This window comes from Phacochoerus africanus, chromosome 16 (assembly GCF_016906955.1).
Source record: "Phacochoerus africanus isolate WHEZ1 chromosome 16, ROS_Pafr_v1, whole genome shotgun sequence".
NCBI classification, from domain to species: Eukaryota; Metazoa; Chordata; class Mammalia; order Artiodactyla; family Suidae; genus Phacochoerus; species Phacochoerus africanus.
The window spans coordinates 15,226,798-15,246,028 of NC_062559.1; the positions used below are offsets into that span (position 1 = coordinate 15,226,798).

The 19,231-nt window shown below is 42.1% G+C and overlaps 1 protein-coding gene across 2 annotated transcripts in view; it reads right to left on the reverse strand.

Annotated features, from left to right (window-relative positions):
* Nucleotides 1–19,231, reverse strand: part of EXOC4 (exocyst complex component 4) — an 808,154-nt gene that overhangs the window by 153,060 nt on the left and 635,863 nt on the right. For both annotated transcript variants that reach the window (XR_007132659.1, XM_047763590.1), the window contains exon 12: nt 18,103–18,239. Coding sequence is in view for 1 of the 2 variants with exons in the window: in XM_047763590.1 (XP_047619546.1) it covers nt 18,103–18,239 (137 nt within the window). In the remaining variant the exon portion in view is untranslated. The remainder of the gene's footprint in view (nt 1–18,102; nt 18,240–19,231) is intronic.

Below are 19,231 nucleotides of genomic sequence, written 5' to 3' on the forward strand. Positions count from 1 at the left end.
GGGCATGAGAATTTTTACGAGCTTCTCAGGTCATGCCAATGCCACTCAAAGGTGAGCGTCACTGCCTGACACACACTCTGCTCTCACGGGCCCCATCACCCTTCTTGACGCGTTGGCATCCCTCACTAGCTGATGTGTTCTCCGAGGAAGGAGTTGATTTCTCATTAGTTTTTGTGCCCTCCGTGCCCAGCATACTACCTGGTATTTGGCAAGTGTATAAGCACTGAACGGGACATGAAAATAAGCTCTCTTTAGTGTTAGGGATTTAGATACCTGATGAATCAGCTGAAACCATTCTAGTGGTTTTCCTTTACCACTTCTCTGCACTGAACAACTTGGGTGAGCCATCAAGCCATCTGGCATTTTGACCAAATTACAGCTCACTCGGCTATGCTCTCACCATACTTCTCTGAATTCAATACAAATCAGAATAATGGCTACAGATGTGTCCCCCTCTGGGAAAAAAAAAAAAAAAAAGCCCAACATAAAAAAGTCCTGACTCACAAAACAAAGAACCAAGAAAGTGATTACTGATAAGCTCTGCCCTTCCACTCCACTTATTCACCGGTGCTCTATTCTTGGAGAGTCTTCTCAAAGCCTCACTTTCTCTGTGAAGAATTGTTGACTATGTCAACCAACAGTCATCTTCCTCTTTGGAAAGCAAACAAATAAAAGTGCTCCTTTAAAATCTATCACTTACAGGAGTTTCCGTCGTGGCTCAGTGATTAACGAACTGAACCGGACGAGTCTCCATGAGGACATCAGTGCGATCCCCTGGCCTCGCTCGGTGGGTTGAGGATCTGGCATTGCTGTGAGCTGGGGTGTAGGATGCAGACACAGCTTGGATCCTGCATTGCTGTGGCTCTGGTGCAGACCAGCAGCCACAGCTCTGATTCAACCCCTAGCCTGGGAACCTCCATGTGCTGCGGGTGTGGCCCTAAAAAACAAAAAAGACAAAAATAAGTAAATAAATAAATTTATCATTTATAACCTCATAATTAGACCTTTGTCTGTATAAATGGGTTAGAAAAATAATGGTCTGTTAAATCTGCCCCATCAGCTGACTCTGTATGTGCTGTCAGCTATGAATAGTGTTGACGTTAAAAATTTTTTTTAATCAAAAGAAGAAGAATATTTTCTGACATGTGGAAATTATATTAAAGTTACAATTCAGTGTCCATATGAATAAAGAACATTCGTTGAGTGGTTCGCTTACTCCTATATCCACACTATACGACAGGTTCTGCTCCACAGAGTTAGAAGACCAAACCCGACTCAGTATTCTAGCATCTAAATCTTTGGGCCCATCCATGCTGGCCCACATCTACCCTAGGGTTCAGGGAAAACTTTGGGTCTGTAAGTGTGAGATGGTACTGCGCATTTGCAGAATCTAGAATTTTTCTCTTTACCCTTGGCTGGAATGGAAAAAATAGCATAGTAGAACACTATATTAAAAGTATTCACATTATTTAGTTATGTATTTTTTAAAGACTGGTTTAATTCAATAATATGGTATTACATTACTGCCTTCACTAACATCCACAGATCCCATCTTATTAAAAAATAGTAATCCAAATTAACTAGCATGCTACCTACATACTGCCCTCAACAATGCATTATTAATTCATGTTGCAATGAACATCATCCCAAAAGCAATTCCAAGTATTCTAATTTGAAATATTAGCATTGATTAGCAACACACGATTGCCCTAAAGGGAATTTGTCGTTCAAATAGCCAAGTCCCCATCCTGACTGAGTGCATTTATTAGTTTATAATTTTGTGCCAAACTAGCTTATATGGGTTACAAAATTCCAGCATGTATGCAAAGAGCCTCAAAAAAAGGAGAACTAAATCTACAGCAATGATTCCACAAGAGGAGCAGGGTTAATCACCACTACCAGGACCATCATCTACTAATTAATTCACAGCTCAATGGGCCACAGACAGAGCCATCTGTGTAACTATTTGTACCTATTCCCAGAAGGAAGAGGAAAAGAGGTACACCTCTTTGGAACAGGTGATAAGGCTGCCATGGGAAGAGTCCACCCTCTAGACACAGCTGAGTGAATTTCATTCAGAAAACATCTGTTGGTGTCAGTGGCTTTGATGTGCACTGCTTCCTCTCCGGAACAGTTGGGAAGTACAAGTGTGCCTGGTCCCTGGACACAGCTGGGCTGCTGAGTCTTGCATTAGGTAAACAACCAGGGGCAGGTGGGGCTAATTGGACTCATCGGTTTGGTGACAGCCTGGGCATAATGTTTACTTTCCCGGACTGAATCTTCTAGACACTTCAAAAACTAGGAGCCAAGCTAGCCAAATGAGCCCTGGACAAGGCTGGTCCAAATTAAGCTACTGTAATTGATATTTGACCAGCTGCAAGCCAACTGGGTAATGTCCAGCAAGACAGTGATAATGACAATGAGGGACAAAGAAATAAAAACTGGACTCTGCTGTTGATTAAAACAAAATAAATGGGAGTTCCCGTCGTGGCTCAGGGGTTAACGAACGGGACTAGCGTCCATGAGGATGCAGGTTCGATCTGTGGTCTCGCTCAGTTGGGTTAAGGATCTAGCACGGCCGTGAGCTGTGGTGTAGGTCGCAGACACGCCTCGGATCTGGGGTTGCTGTGGCTGTGGTGTAGACTGGCAGCTACAGCTCTGATTCAGCCTCTAGCCTGGGAACCTCCATATGCCATGGGTGTGGCCCTAAAAGAATAAAAATAAACAAAATAAAAAAGCAATGACTTAAGAAACTCCTTGATAACTCTGGAGATGGTAGATAGAAAAGCAAACATTTTAAGAAGGCCCAGGGAATAGGACTTGGAATTTGAGAGCTTACAGAAGGTAACCCTCAGGGACAATTTCAGAACAACCTTTAAATAAACACGTTTTCAAATGAAGGTTCATGACTGTTTGATATTTAAACAAACCAAGAAGAAAATAATTATATCGTAACATAGTAGATCAAGAAAATAAAATCTGTCTCAACTGCCAACTGTTCACATTTTTAAACAAGCAAATTTATATGGATATCTTTAAGGTCTTTATGAAAAGATTCCAGACCATGTAACCTCTGGTTTCAACCTTATGTGAACATCTTCCCATTGCATTGAGACTAAAACTCAAATTCCCTGGTCTTCAAATTCTTCGTCAATGGTCCTTAATCCTGGCTGCACATTTAAAACCCTTGGGAAGCATTTTTTCAAATACATCAATTGCACATTCTGAAGTGGGGCTCAGCATGGGTATTCCTTAAGCTCTCAAGTGATTCTAGCGTGTAGCCAGAAATAACCGACATGATCTAACCCCTCTGCCTACCCAAGTTCACTCCATATTCATATTCAATCTCCTTGCTCCTTCTGTTCTGGTTACAGTAACCTTCATTCAGTTAAGTCTGTTTCCATCTGCATATCTGCTCCCTCCTCTGCCTGGAATGCTCCCCCTGTCTCTAGGTGAGTCCTCTTCATCCTCTAGAATTTAGCTCAAACATCATGCCTTCAATGAAGTCTTTCCTGATGCCGGCCCTCAAGATGAATCTTTTGTTTGTTAACCACATCACCCTTATGTCGGAGAAATTTATTTTGTGACTTGCTTATTTTCTACGTCCCTCCATTAATGAGTGTAAAATCCATTAAGGCAGGACCTTGTCTAGTTTATTCACTTATATACCCTAAGCTCTAGAATAATGATGCGCTCTGGAAGTGCTTGATAATTACGGGATGGATAAGGTAATGGGCTGAATGAATGAATGACTGCAACTACTAAAGGACAGAAAATCAGGGATATAACAGATGGCATAAAAATATTCTTTTTTTTTCTTTTTGGCCATCTTATCAGAAAATATCAAAAATATTGTCAATGAATTAATTCAAAAGTAAATAATAACAAGAACAGCAGCAGCCATAATAAATAATAATACTGGCTGAGATTTATTTAGTATTTACCATGATTATTTATTATTTATCAACTGGTTCAGTGGGCAGGATCTTTATTTGGCAGGAAGGCAGCTGATGTGCACTAAATGTTGGAACAATTAGGTGGAAAAAAATCATAGTAACTTCCTTCTAGAGCCCCAGAATTCAGATCAGTAACACATATAAGAATCACTTTGGGGATATTTTTAAAGTACTTTTGCCCAAGCCCCAGTGCTCAGTGGGTCTGGTGTGGGAAATTTAGTTTATGTGTTTTTTTGAAATCTCCTCAAATAACTCTGAGTCCACAGCTGAAAAATAGCATTTTCAAGAGAAAGGCATGTAAACCAACAACTGATCAAATAATACATAAAATTTCTTTAAATATCAATACAGTGGAATAAATACCAACATAGAATGATGCATAATAAGTTTTAGGAGCACATACTAAAAGCTCTCATTTTCTGAGTGCTCTCTATGAACCAGAACCTGGACCTATTGTTACAAGTGTTCTTTTGTATCTCTTCAATATTTAACAAAAATGAATATACCAATCGTAGGTAAGCCAAGAGACTGAAGGATATAACAGTTTCAAGAGGCAAACCAGAAGGCAAGCTGTCACAGAGCTTACAGATCACTTCCCTGCCCTTGGATCTTGAGGATCCAAATTAGTTAGTTGGTAAAGGCCAACTCAATTAGACTCTCATTCCTGCAGGACCCTGGCCTCTGTCTACATCAGAAACCCAAAGAGCTTCACAAGCCATCACAGCCCATGGTGTCCAGTCTCTGCTATTTATTTAGTGAGAGCTTCTTCTTTCTTTCTTTCTTTCTTTTTTTTTTCTTTTTTTTTTAGGGCCACACCTGCAGCATATGTAGGTTCCCAGGCTAGGGGGTAAATCAGAGCTGTAGCTGCCAGTCTACGCCACAGCCACAGCAATGCAGGATCTGAGCCAAGCCTGCGACCTACACCACAGCTCATGGCAACGACAGATCCTTAACCCACTGAGCGATGGATGCCAGGGATGGAACCACCATCCTCATGGGTACCAGTCAGGTTCATTAACTGCTGAGTCTGGATGGGAACTCCCTAATGAGAGCTTCTTAAAACACCATTTTGATCATGGAGGTAGTAGGTCATCCTCTTCCCCAAGATCTGTGATAGTGCTCCCTTAATTACCATGAGAATTAAAACAAACAAAAACAAAAAACCTCCAAAACACCCAAACCCTATTCTTCCCATTCTTGCCCAACTACACCGCCCACTCTAGTCATTTTCATTTCTCAACCTCTCCCCCCACTCGTCCTGTCCACCCGTGCAGCCCTACTGCCTGCTCGTCCTCTTCGTCTATTGGGAATTTCCTCCTTCATTCAATAAACATCTTGAGGGCGTACAGGGATCCAGCCCTGTGCCAGCCCTGGTTTCTGCCCTTGGTGATTCCAAGTTTACCTCCACGTCACTCTGCCTTCATGCTCTAGCATGAGTTCTCAGGCTTCTGTGGAGAAGTGGTGAAAGGTGGGCCCTGGCGATGGCTATACCTTCTCTTAATTTAAAAAAAAAAAAAAAAAGCTTGTGTTTTATATCAACTGAGCTTCTCAGATTCGAAAATGTTTTCTTTGTATTTTCCCACCAGGCCCAACACAATGCAGGAAGCCCCCTCTCCGATTTTTGATTAATGAACTAATGCTAAATTGGAACACACAGAAACCTTAAGAAACTGTGGGGGTTTTTTTTTTCCATCTTCAAATGACTATTCTGGGACACATAAGCTGCTGCTGGTACCTCATGGCAAAGAGGATGACAAAGCGAGAGATGGAGCTTTGAAGGAGTGGACCAATATACCAGCTGCCTGGTCACTAACGTAGAGCCCCAGAGAATTCGCTGCCGAGTTTTCCTTTAAGCCCCAAGGGGTGTGATAAATTAAGAAAAAGACTTCCTAGTCCTCATCTCCCTTTTAGGAAACCTCTCTTTATCCAAAGCATGTAACATGACATTGTTACATAGAATGAGCTTTCTCTCCAGAGTGAGGTGCTCTCAGAAAGGTGAGATGTTTTTGACCTTTCTCCAGATCGCTGAACTCCCAGAGGAAGCTTGGGTTCCCATGGTAAACTTGGAAAACACGCCAGCTCTCAGCAGAGGGCATTGTGAGCTTATGGATTGGATCATTTCTGTCAAAGATAGCTGCTGAGAAAAAAATCCGATTGCCATGTCTCCCAGCTCCCTTCCTCCTTCCTCCTTCCTCAATGTTATATCATTTGGGATCATTTGAATTGTATATGGCTTTCTATTTAAGTCAGTCATTTGCTGGCAGCAAAACTAGAACATTTCCTGTTTTTCCTCTCACTGTAATCAGGAGTTGGCTGTCCAAATTAGGACCGCCCTAATTACTCCCTGGCAGGTGCCAATCTGGGGGAGGGCAATAAAGAGGAAGAGAGGAAGTAAGGACACTCCGCATCTTCAGGCTCATTCAGTGAGGAAACACCTTCTCCCTGGCTTCAAAAACCTGATTAAGTAACAGGTAACAGGCACCATGAGGTTATATGTTGTGTGTGTGTATACACGCGTGCAGTTGTGTAACAACCACGTAAATGATTTTCTATATAATCCCCTCCAGAGCTTCACTGAATGACTTTTCCCAGCACTGAGATAAATTCATCCAGGGCCTCTAACTCAGCAGCTATGATAGACAACTACAGATATTACCCTGTACAAGGAAGGATCTGACAATAGGTACCAATAAGTGGGCATCATTCCAGAGGATTTGGCCAGGTGGGATATCAAAATGGTGCAGTCTCTTGGGGGGAGAATCATGATGCTCGATGACAGCGTATCAATAATCAAAAACCACAGCTATGCTGTTCCCAAGATGCAGTAAAACAGATACAGTTGCACTGCTTGGACAAAATGGTGAAATACAAATGAGAAAGGGATAATTTAATTCCTGTAAGAAGGACAGAGCATGGTGAACAAAACTATTCATATTCCTATCTAAAGCTTGTTCCTACACTTGCTCCATTGCCTCCCACCCGCAAACATCAGTAATTTCTCCTTTATTCTAAATGATTTTCTTCAAATATGAACATAGACTTATTTCTACTTAAAATAACACATAAAACAATACAAAAAAAACAACCCTTCAGGTGACCTCAGCTTACCAGCTATTCCCCCATTTCTCTGTTCCCTTTTGCAGCAAAAATCACTGTAAAAGTTTTGCCTAGAAGGGATTAAGATGGCAGAATAGAAGGACTGGAGCTCAACTTCTCTCCTAAAAACAACAAAATTTACAACCAAATGCTGAGCAATCTTCAACCAAATGGACCGGAAACTTTCAAAAAGATATCCTATTCCAGAAGACAAAGAGGAGGCCACATCAAGAGGTAGGAGGGGTGATTATGCAATATAAGCAACCCCATACCTCCTGGGTGGGAAGCCACACAGACTGCAAAGTAACTGTATTACAGAGACTCACCTACAGGGGTGAGAGTTCTGAGCCCCACATCAAATCCCCATGCATGGGGATCTGGCACTGGGAGAAAGAGCCCCTGGAGCATCCGGCATTGAATGCTAGTGGGGCTTGTGCAGAAGAACTTCACGGGACTGGGGGAAAAGGAGACCTCATTCTTAAAAGGCACACACAGACTTCCATGTGCACTGGGTCCCAGGGCAAAGCAAAGTCTCCATGGGAATGTGGGTCAGACCTGACTGCAGTTCTTGGAGGATCTCCTGGGAAAATGGGTGAATGTGGCTTGTTGTGGGAGAAGGACATTGGAAGCAAAGCTCTTAGGAATATTCATAGGTGTGCCTCTCTCTGGAGGTAGCCGTTTTGGGAAAATATGGCTCCACCCATCAGTGCTGAGAAGCCCCAGGCCAAACAATAATTCAGGTGGGATCACAGCCCCGCCTATCAGTAAACAGGCTGCCTAAAGACCCCCCAGGCACACATCCCCTTCTAATCTCAGCCAGAGACAAAGCCCTACCCACCAGAGGGATAGGAATCAGCTCCACCTACCGTGGGCAGGCATCAGTCCCTCCCATCAGGAAGCCTACAGCAAGCCCCCCATACCAACTTCAGCCACAAGAGGGGGCAGACGCCAGAAGTAAGAGAGGCTACAATTCTATTATCTGTAAAAAGGTCACCACACCAAAAACCTATAAAAATGAAAAGACAGAGAACTATAACTCAGATGAGGGAGAAAGAAAAAGCACCAGAAAAATAGCTAAGTGATCAGGAGATTCTCATCCTCCAGGAAAAAGACTTTAGACTGTTGATGCTGAAGATGATGCAAGACATTGGAAATAAGCTGGAGGCAAAGGTGGATAATTTACAGGAAACACTGAGCAAAGAGATACAAGAAATAAAACTTAAACAAGAAGAGATGCAAAATACAATAACTAAAATAAAAAATTTACTAGAAGCAGCTAACAGCAGAATACAAGAGGCAGAAGAACGAATAAGTGAGGTGGAGGACAGATTTGTGGAAATCACAGAGGAGGAACAGAAAAGAGAAAAAAGATTGAAAACAGATGAAGAAAAGTCTCAGGGAACTCTGGGACAATGTTAAACGCACCAACATCCATATTATAGGGGTGCCAGAAGGAGAAGAGAGAGAGAAAAGGACAGAAAAAATATTCAAAGAGATAATAGCCGAAAACTTCCCTAACATGGGAAAGGAACCACTCACTCAAATCCAGGAAACGCAATGAGTACCACATAAAATAAACCCAAGGAGGAACACCCTGAGACACATATTAATCAAACTGACCAAAATTAAAGACAAAGAGAAAATACTGAAAGCACCTAGGGAAAAGAAACAAACAACATACAAGGGAACCCCGATAAGGTTACTGGCAGAATTTTCAGCAGAAACTCTGCAGGCCCGAAGGGAGTGGCATGATATACTTAATGTGATGAAAGGAAAAAACCTCCAACCAAGATTACTTTACCCAGCAAGGCTCTCATTCAGATTTGAAGGAGAAGTTTTGCCTGTATTTACATGTTCTCTACTCCCAGACTCTGAAGTCTACATCAATTCAGGTTTCACTCCTACTAGTCCATAGAAACAACTCGTGTGACAATCACCAACGGCCTCCATGTTGTTAAATTGATCACTCAATCAAAACTCAGTCCTAACACTGACTAAAGAGCAGCATTTGGACCAATGATCCCTCCCTCCCAGGACATCACATTCTCTTGGTCTTCCTCCTACTTCACCAATTGCTGCTATTCAGTCTCCTTTGTTGGTTTCTCCTCATCTTGCAAACTTCTTCAGGTTCCTAGTCCTCTTCTCTGCCATATTTATACTCATTCCTTTAGAGATTTCATCTAGTCCATGGTCTAAAATACCATTTAGATCTACTACTTATATACTGATGGCCGCTGAACATCTATCTCCAGGAAAGACCTCTCCTTTGATTCATATATCCAACTACCTATCCATATCTCCATGTGGATGTCTAACAGCCACTCCAAATTTAAATCCTGATCTGCTTGCCCCTGAACCTGCAGGGTCTTCCCTCTCAAGAGCTGGCAATTCCAACTTTTCACCATTCAAATGAAAAATCCTGAGTCATTTTTGATACCTTTCTTTCTCTCACTCTCTACATCCAATCTGGCAGGGAATTCTGTCTGGCTGGCCCTTCTTAATACAGTTGACCTTTGAGCAACATGGGGGTTAGGGGCACTGACTCACGCACAGATAGAAAACTACAAACTGCCGTTTCTATCCTTTAAAACAAAGGATTAATAAGTGACTCACTCAAGGGCAAAAAGTTGTATATTTTGGATAGGATCAGGACCCAAAACTTAGTTCCTTGGATTCCACCAGTTGTGATCTCCAACCAAACACAAAATTTTCCCCATACTTAGCTAATTTAAAGATGTGCAAAATAAAAATACAGGTACTATATTTATTGAAAAGCCCTGCATATTAGTGGACCCATGCAGTTCAAAACTGGTTTGTTCAAAAGCCAACCATACATTCAGAATTCAACCAGTTCTCACCTCCTGTGCCACAACCAACCAGTATGAGCTGTCATCATCTCTCACCTGGATTACCGTATCAGGCCTTAACCCGTCTCCCTGCTTCCATACTTGTCTCCACACAGCCTATTCCCAATACTTCCATTTTAAAGTACAAGTTTGATCATGCTGCTCTTAAGCATAATCCTGCAATGGCTCCTCATTTCAATCAGAGTAGGACCCAACATCCCCACAGTGGTCTATAAGGCCCTACATGGTCTGGCCCTCTGTTTCCTTTTGGACGTCTTTCTAGTGCCCTTGTGGATCACTTTACCCCAACCACACTCTTCTTCCTGCTATTCCTGCAAAGTGTCATGCAGAGTCATGCCTTTGTCCTCTGTCAGGGCACTCTTTCCAGGTATATTATCTAACTCCCAAAACTCTTCTAGCTTTTTATCAAATTTCAACTTGACAGGGTCTACCTGGACACCCTATTTAAAACTGCAACCTGGAGTTCCCATCTTGGCTCAGAGGAAATGAATCGGACTGGCATCCACAAGGATGCAGGTTCGATCCCTGGCCTCACTCAGTGGGTTAAGGATCTGGTACTGCTGTGAGTGGTGGTGTAGACTGCAGATGTGGGTTTGATCTGGCATGGCTGTGGCTGTAGCTGGCAGCTGCAGCTCTGATTTGACCCCTAGCCTGGGAACCTCCATATGCTGTGGGTATAGCCCTAAAATAAAAAAGACAAAAATAAACAAACAAACAAATAAATAAATAAAAACTGCAACCTCCTTCTCCTATACTTCAGGCTCTATTCACCCTATTCCATTTCTCCCTGCAGTACTAACTTCTAAAATTCTTTATAAGATTATGTATTAGATTTATTGTCTGTCTCCTCTCTCTCATCTCCAACAGAGTATAAACCCCATGAAAGCACTATTTTGTCTGTCTGGTTCATTGCTTTTATCTACAAACTCTTGTATAAGTAAGCAATAAGCATTTGTTGAATGAATGAAATTACAGAAACCAAGTAAATAAATAGTTTTAAGGATGGAATAATCAACTATGCCAAAAGTAACTCAGGTCAAATAACATTCTGACAGGTTTAATAAATTTAGGTAAGAACTTCAGGGCACAGAAATAATTCAAAGTTTAGAATCACAGAACCACTGTTAATAATCTTTGAGGCTTCCTTGGAAGATGGGAGAATTCCTCAGAGCAAATGCCCTGATATTCATAAAAGAAAAGAAGGTAAATTACAGAAACTGGATGAGTTTGGAACTATAGGCAAAATTTGAGAACTGATTATTTATTTATTTATTTATTGCCTTTTCTAGGGCCGCTTCCTGCAGCATACGGAGGTTCCCAGGCTAGGGGTCTAATCGGGGCTGTAGCCACTGGCCTACACCAGAGCCACAGCAACACGGGATCTGAGTCGCATCTGCAACCTATACCACAGCTCATGGCAATGCCGGATCCTTAACCCACTGAGCAAGGTCGGGGATCGAACCCGCACCCTCATGGTTCCTAGTCAGATTCATTAACCACTGTGCCACGACAGGAACTCCGAGAACTGATTATTGATGATGGTTTGTCAACTCTTAGGAAGAGTTGAATGAAGACATGGTAAATTTGACTCAAGGTCAAGAGACCTTGTTTTCAAGGGTAATTTGTACACTGTGTCCAAGATGAGAGTTTTTAACAAAGAGTTTCCCAGGGCAGGGGGCAGTGGGTCCTAACAGTGAAGATGAGAGGATTCTAGAATAAACAAACTAAGGACTGTCCATTGTTGGGTTGTACATGCCTATCTTGAGGAGACATGGGGGAGGGTTAGCTGCATTGAAAGGATCAGAACTGGAAGGACACCAGTAAGAAAGAAATCTAAGCCCCTATTAGAGTGAACGATGGAATACAGTGGAGATGGTCACACCTGGTAAGAAAAGGTAATCTTTGTCACCATCATCGTCAATATCCAAAGAAGCGCTAGTCATGTGGGGGAGGGGCTTACCATTTTACTAAAAACAGTTATAAAAGGTTGACATTTTCAAAACCCTCCTATGAGGGAAGAAGTATTATTATCACTTTTTGCACATGAGAAAACTAAGGCCCAGTGAAGCTAAGCAACCTTGAAAAGTCATGTAACTGTTAGGTTAAAAAAAAGCAAGTATATAAATTTAGGTCCCAGAGACTGCTCTCGAGCTACAGTCTGGGTTCACTGTGACAAAAACATGAACCCCCAAAGTACCGAGTAACATATGGATGTAAATCTCAATGGAAATCTTGAGGTGTGCCCCCCAAACTCTCAACACAGACCCTTCTCCTATTGCACATTTTAACAAAATGACATACACAAAGAAACTAAAAGATTGCTTATAAAATCAAGAATGACATGGAATTTGGAAGAATAGCATAATTTTTTGATGATAGAATGAGGAGTCAAAAATATCTCAATAGACTGAAATGATGAGATAAACAGCATTAATGGGTAAATGTGAGAACTTGAAGTTAAAAAAATCCCTATAAGGAATTCCTGTTGTGGCTCAGTGGGTTAAGAACACAACTAAGATCCATGAGGATAAGGATTCCACCCTTGGCCTCCTTCAGTGGGTTAAGGGTCCCGTGTGGCCAAAGCTGTGGTGTAGGTCACAGATGCTGCTTGGATCTGGAGTGGCTATGGCTGAGGTGTAGCTGGCAGCTGCAGCTCTGATTTGAACCCTAGCTGGGAACTTTCATATACTGTGGGTGTGGCAACAAGAATAATAAAAAAAAAATCCCTACAGATACAGCTGAGAAAAGATAAGATTTTTTGTTTATTTGTTTCTGTTTGCTTTTTAGGGCTACATTTGCGGTATATGGAAGCTCCCAGGCTAGGGGTAGAGTTGGAGCTATAGCTGCCAGCCTACACCAGAGCTGCAGCAATGCCAGATCCAAGCCATGTCTGTGACCTAGACCATGGCTCATGGCAACATGAGATCCTTGACCCACTGAATGAGGCCAGGGATTGAACCCACATCCTCATGGATCCTGGTTAGGTTTGTTAACGGCTGAGCCACAACGGGAACTCTGATAAAGCTGGTTTTAACTAGTATTTCTGCTTATATTTCCTCACTACTTGCAGCCAAACAGTGGCCACGTCCTACAAATTCACCTCCTTAATGTTGCCTCATGTGCTTCTTCTCCTCCATTTTCCCCACCTCCGCTCTAACTCAGGCCTCCACTGCCTCTCCCCCTGCACTGCCACACTCTTGCCTTTCCAATCCATCTTGCACAAAGCACAGAAAAGTGCCCCTGAAATCCGCGCAGGTCTGCCCCGGCACTCCCTGTTTAGTTACTTTCAGGGACTCCCTCTACCTCCATTTGAAAGGCCAAGTTCCTTGAGCCTGGCATTCAAGAGGCTCCATTTTGGCTTCGCCATCTTTTCCAAAACCCAAAGATGTATCAGGTGTTCTTTCTTGGTCTACTCTTCCCCACCTCATGACGTTGCTCGGTTCCTTCATGCCGTCCCCTGAAAGCCTGTCTGAATCCTCCTCATTCTTCACGAAGCCTCGTTCATCTCCTTCACCAAGCCTTTTTGGCCTCTTTACGTAATTTCTTCCTCCTACAGCATGACATCATTGCTGTACCTTATTTTCTGTCATAGATTAAGGCTGTGGATATACATACATGTTTGATTTTTTTGTCCCCTACTTTCTTCTATATCTACCAAGAATGTAAGCTTTTCAAAGGCATAATCTGTACCTACACAGGGCTACACTCAAATGCGATGAAAGGATGTGATAAGAAGCCCTGTGTCCAGCACTGGGTTCTGCACAAGGAAGTGAGTGGTTTTGCACATCGGAACACCAGCTTGGGGTAGAAACTTCTATTTTAAGACCCTGTCAGGCTAATGGCAGCAGAGAAAGACGAGTGGGATGGTCTGCAAACCCAGGACACGTCAGAAACCGAACATGTCCAATTGAGGGGGAAAAACCAAAACTACTAAATGGACCACGGTAGCTATCTTCACGTATATGAAGGGTGTTCATGTGTAAGGATGAAACTGATCTGGAGTTGCCCCAGAAAAAAGAACTACGCCCAGTGGCTAGGGAGTAGCATTTCAAAATAACCTGTTCAACAGTGACCACGCTGCTTTGTGGATTTAGTAAGTTTCCCATCACTTGACAAGTTGCGAGGTAGGATCATAAATAAGGAAAAGTTGGAGTTCCCATCATGGCTCAGTGGTTAACGAACCTGACTAGCATCCATGAGGACACGGGTTCGATCCCTGGCTTTTCTCAGTGGGTTAAGGATCCAGCGTTGCCGGGAGCTGTGGTGTAGGTCACAGAGGTGGCTTGGATCTGGCATTGCTGTGGCTGTGGTGTAGACTGGCAGCTGCAACTCCAATTAGATCCCTAGCCTGGGAACCTCCATATGCCATGGGAGTGGCCCTAAAAAGATGAAAAAAAAAATTATTCATCAAGAATGATAGACTCACAGACTTTGAAAAACTTATGGTTACCAAAGGGGACAGGTTGCAGGAGTGGGGCCTGGGAAGGGATGGACTGAGACTTTGAGATTGACAGATGCACACTGAGGTATAAACTTTTTAAAAGATTTCTTTAAAAATAACAACAACAACATATAAATGACCACCAGTGGAGCTTAGATGCTAGAGTCAATTTTACTATATCCTGTGCAGGTTATATAATGTCTCTATTATAATTAATAGTCACTGGCATTATTATTTGTTAGAAATTGAGTTGCTCATAATGAAATAAAAGAAGGAGAAGACATACCTTTGCTTTACTAAAAAGCTTAAATTTCAATGGAGGTTGAAATAAAGATAAAAAATATTTTAAATATGTTATTTGACTCTCATTCGGTAGATGTGATATTGGTACAACCACTTTGGGGTTTGGTTTTGTAAACTGGAAATATAACTCTGTGGCCCAGAAGTTCCACTCTCAGACAGCTAACCAAGAGCAAGCAAGCCTTTTTTTTTTTTTTTTTTGTCTTTTTTGTCTTTTGGGGGCCACACCCACAGCATATGGAAGTTTCCAAGCTAGGGGTTGAATTAGAGCTTCAGCTGCCAACCTACGCCACCCACAGCAATGCGGGATCAGATAGATACATGTCTGCGACCCATGTCATAGCTCACAGCAATGCCAGATCCTTAACCCACTGAGTGAGGCTGGGGATTGAACCCGAATCCTCATGGATACTAGTTGGGTTATTACCATTGAGCCTCAGTGGGAACGCCAAGCAAGCGTTTTGCAATTTTCATTTGTGTATGTCTTAAAGGAATTCTGAAAAAGCATATTCTCCTTCCCGCACTTTAAAGGGAAATTTAGGATTTTCTTTTAGCATCAACTTAATGGTTACATAACATATAAGTTGTGGCACATTATCAATATTAATGCCTTAAATCACTATTTTAAAGCGCATCCAATGGAATCTCAATACCATAGGGATTTGATAGCCTATGGTAATACATTTAAGATACACATAAATGAGCTCTTTTTTAACAGATATTTTTCATTTTTCTCTTCAAATTCTTATTTCTATTTCATTTCCTCACAAAGGTTTATTCTGACAGAATATTTATGCTTGAAAGTATTTTACTATTACTCTGTTTGCACTTGTCTGCAAAACATTATTTGTACACATTAAAATCTAAAAAAGTCAAAGATTTCTTTACCAAAAGACTAAATGTTAACATATTTTATGTTTGAAGTGCCATTTGAATTAACATTTGGTACACAATGGAGTACAGAATGATTTTAACCTAAATGTATTATCATTCTTTTTTTTTTAATTAAATTTTTTTTTGTTTTGTTTGCTTTTTATGGCTGCACCTGTGACATATGGGAGTTCTCAGGCTAGGGGTCTAACTGGAACTATAGCTGCTGGCCTACAGCACAGTCACAGCAAGGCCAGATCTGAGCTACTTCTGCCACCTACACCACAGCTCAGAGCAATCCTTAACCTACTGAGCGAGGCCAGGGACTGAACTCGCATCGTCATGGATACTAGTTGGGTTCATCACCACTAATCCACAATGGGAACTCCCTAAAGTTTCTTCTCATGTTTTAAAAGTTTTATTGAAGTACAGTTGACTTACAATGGTGTGATAATTTCTGCTTTACAACGAAGTTATATATGTGCACACACATCCATTCTCTTTCAATCCTTTTCCCCATAGACCATCGCAGAATACTGGGTAGATTTCTCTGTGCTATACAGCAAAGTCTGTGAGTCTATCATTCTTGATGAACAATTTTTTTTTTTTTTTTTTTTTTTAGGGCTGCACCTATGGCATATGGAGGTTGCCAGGCTAGGGGGCTAATCAGAGCTGTAGCTGCTGGTCTACACCACAGCCACAGCAATGCGGGATCCGAGCTGCGTCTTTGACCTACACCACAGCTCACGGCAATGCCAGATCCTTAACCCACTGAGCGAGGCCAGGGATCGAACCAGCAACCTCATGGTCCCTAGTCGGATTTGTTTCCGAGTTCGACAGGAATTCCCTTGATGAATAATTAATGAACAAAAAAAAAGTAAAATATTATTGGGAGTTCATCACTCAGTGAGATGGTTGGGGTTCTTTCCTTTACTTGATTCATGTTAACTTGTGGATAAATATCACTTATTGCTGCAGTGAAGGAGGTCAAGCATTCATCTTTGTTGTACTGCTTGGCCAGATTAATCTTCCCTCAACACTGCAGCCGGGCTTACTTAGAATGGCTCCTTATTATCTACTATTAAACATCTAAATCTCAGTCTCATTTTTTATGATTTGCTCTTTTCTTTTCTTTTTCTTTCTTTTTTTTTTTTTTTTTTGTCTTTTTGCTTTTTCTAGGGCCGCTCCCGTGTCATATGGAGGTTCCCAGGCGAGGGGTCGAATCGGAGCTGTAGCCACTGGCCTACACCAGAGCCACAGCAATATGGGATCCGAGCTGAGTCTGCGACCTACACCACAGCTCACGGCAATGCCAGATCCTTAACCCACTGAGCAAGGGCAGGGATCGAACCCTCAACCTCATGGTTCCTAGTCGGATTTGTTAACCATTGGGCCACCACGGGAACTCCGGTCTTACTTTTCTCATTCAACATTATTGACTACTACCTTCTCCGAGGAACTCTGTTCCATTCAAACCTCCTCCTCTTCATCCCCTTCACATGTTGAATATCAGGCATTTGTGCTGCCTCTCCATCCATGCAATGCCCCTATTTAGTCTTTCCACCTCCCTGAATCTCATCTACCTTTCTAAGGTCCGACGCCTATCGCATCTTCTGTGAGAGTTTTCCTGACTCCATCACCCTGTCACTCTCACGTTTTATTCCTTCTGCTCTTAGAGTCTGTATCATGCAAGCAGTACTTGATTAGGTGCTGTACTGCACCTATCTAGCCTTAATTACATATCACATAAAATTTAGTATTTTATTACACATTCTTTTCTTCCCTAATTGTTTCAGATCTTGTCAACCAGACCATAATTTGTTCCTATTATTAGCTTTTTTATAAGAAGTGCTACGATCTTTTTCACAAGCTCAAAGAAAAGCTTTGAACCCAGAGAAAAGAAATCGGACAGAAAACTAAAGGTTTTCAAGTTCACAACAATGACTTTTCATTTCCACTGATGCTAAAAACAGGTGTTACCATCCTTTCATGACATAAGGAAGGACACAGATCCAACATCAGGAGGAGGACATTTGTACAAACCAAAAAGAAATCATATTACAGATTATTAAGGGCTACTAAGTGTTCAGAATTGCTTTTTTTTGTTTTTCCTTTTTGGCATATGGAAGTTCCTGGGCCAGGGATCGAACCCACACCACCAGAGACAATGCCAGATCCTTAATTCGCTGTGCCACAGTGGGAACAGTGAAATTGCTTCACTTCAAAGGTCTTTTGGAGTAATAAGAGGGACTAATAAAGTGCTGGAATTGCCCTGAGGAGGACACATCTTATGATTCTAGACTTTCATGAAAATTGAGGCTGAACTTTATCTAAGCCACCCAAGGGCAGTCCTCATAGCTTTGTCCCTTTGTCCTTTTCATCCCTTCTGTTGCCATGACTACACATGTGTCTAGACTATTTCTTTAGTGCATGTTCTTATCAGGCCTCTTGACAAACTCAAGGATGAGTCCTTTTCCATCATGATGGAAAGTCAGGGTACGAAGGCAACATCACAGTCCACCCCAACGGTCAAGTTCTAAATTAACGGCTAAGCTCCCAACAGAAGCTCTACCTGTAGGCTGCAGTGCAGGTGTCCTTGTATTCCTGGAGCTTCACACACACCATGTTGAGGAACTGATCCGAGTAAGCACTCAAGTCATGCATCAGGTTCATGAGGTCTTGCACTGTCTTCTCCAAAATGATTGTGCTCTGGAAGAACACAAAGACAGAGGACACAGAAACTCATGAGTGTGTTGACTCAAGTGTAGGACAAGAAAGGACAACTTTAAAAGGAGGCAATCACTGAAGACACTTGGGCTTTCCTGGAAGCCCAAGTTCATTAAAACGAACAACAAAATAAGCATTGTACGCAGTGCTGATCTCTAAAAGTGGTGTTGTTGTTTTAAGGGAAGGACACAGGACAGGGATTTTCCAATTGACTTCATGGAATTCTTGGCATCTACAAGACAGCTCCGCTGCTTTTTCAGAAAGACAATGCATATTCAGTTGGAGGCTGATATATCGCCCCCAGGGTTCTGCTTTGAGATTAGGGACCTATGACAGGCAGCACAAAGAAAAAGCCTTCCAGGATTTGTTTTAAAAGCTTCAAAACCATCAATCTATTAAATCTATTAAGAATAACAAGTAACATTTGTATTGTGCCTTACAGCTTGTAGAATGTTTTCACATATACGGCATATGTTACCTTACTTGAAACTCACATAATACGCGTGATAACCATGCACACTGGGGATTCTTACAGGTGCAAAGTGCCCGGCTAGGCGTTCTACATGCTTTACCTCATTTAATTCTCTCAATACACTTACCTGAGCTGAATCCCTTCATCATCCCCAGTGTAAAGAGGAGGCAGCAGGCTTAGAAAAAGAAAGACACAAAGCAAGGGCGCAGGGCTTTGCTCTTTTAACTCCACCATGATTTTCTGCCTTGGAAACACTTTCTCATGAAATCACAGTATTTCCTACTGTTTTTGTCTCTAGAGAAGCAGTGTCCAAATAGACTCAGATGTGCTTTTTTAAAAATTTATTTCACTTTTTTATTTTTTTGCTTTTTAGGGCCGTACCTGCGGCACATGGAAGTTCCCAGTCTAGGGGTCTAATTGGAGCTACAGCTGCCAGCCTTACGCCACAGCCACAGCCACACCAGATCTGAGCCGCGTCTGCGACCCACACCACAGCTCCTGG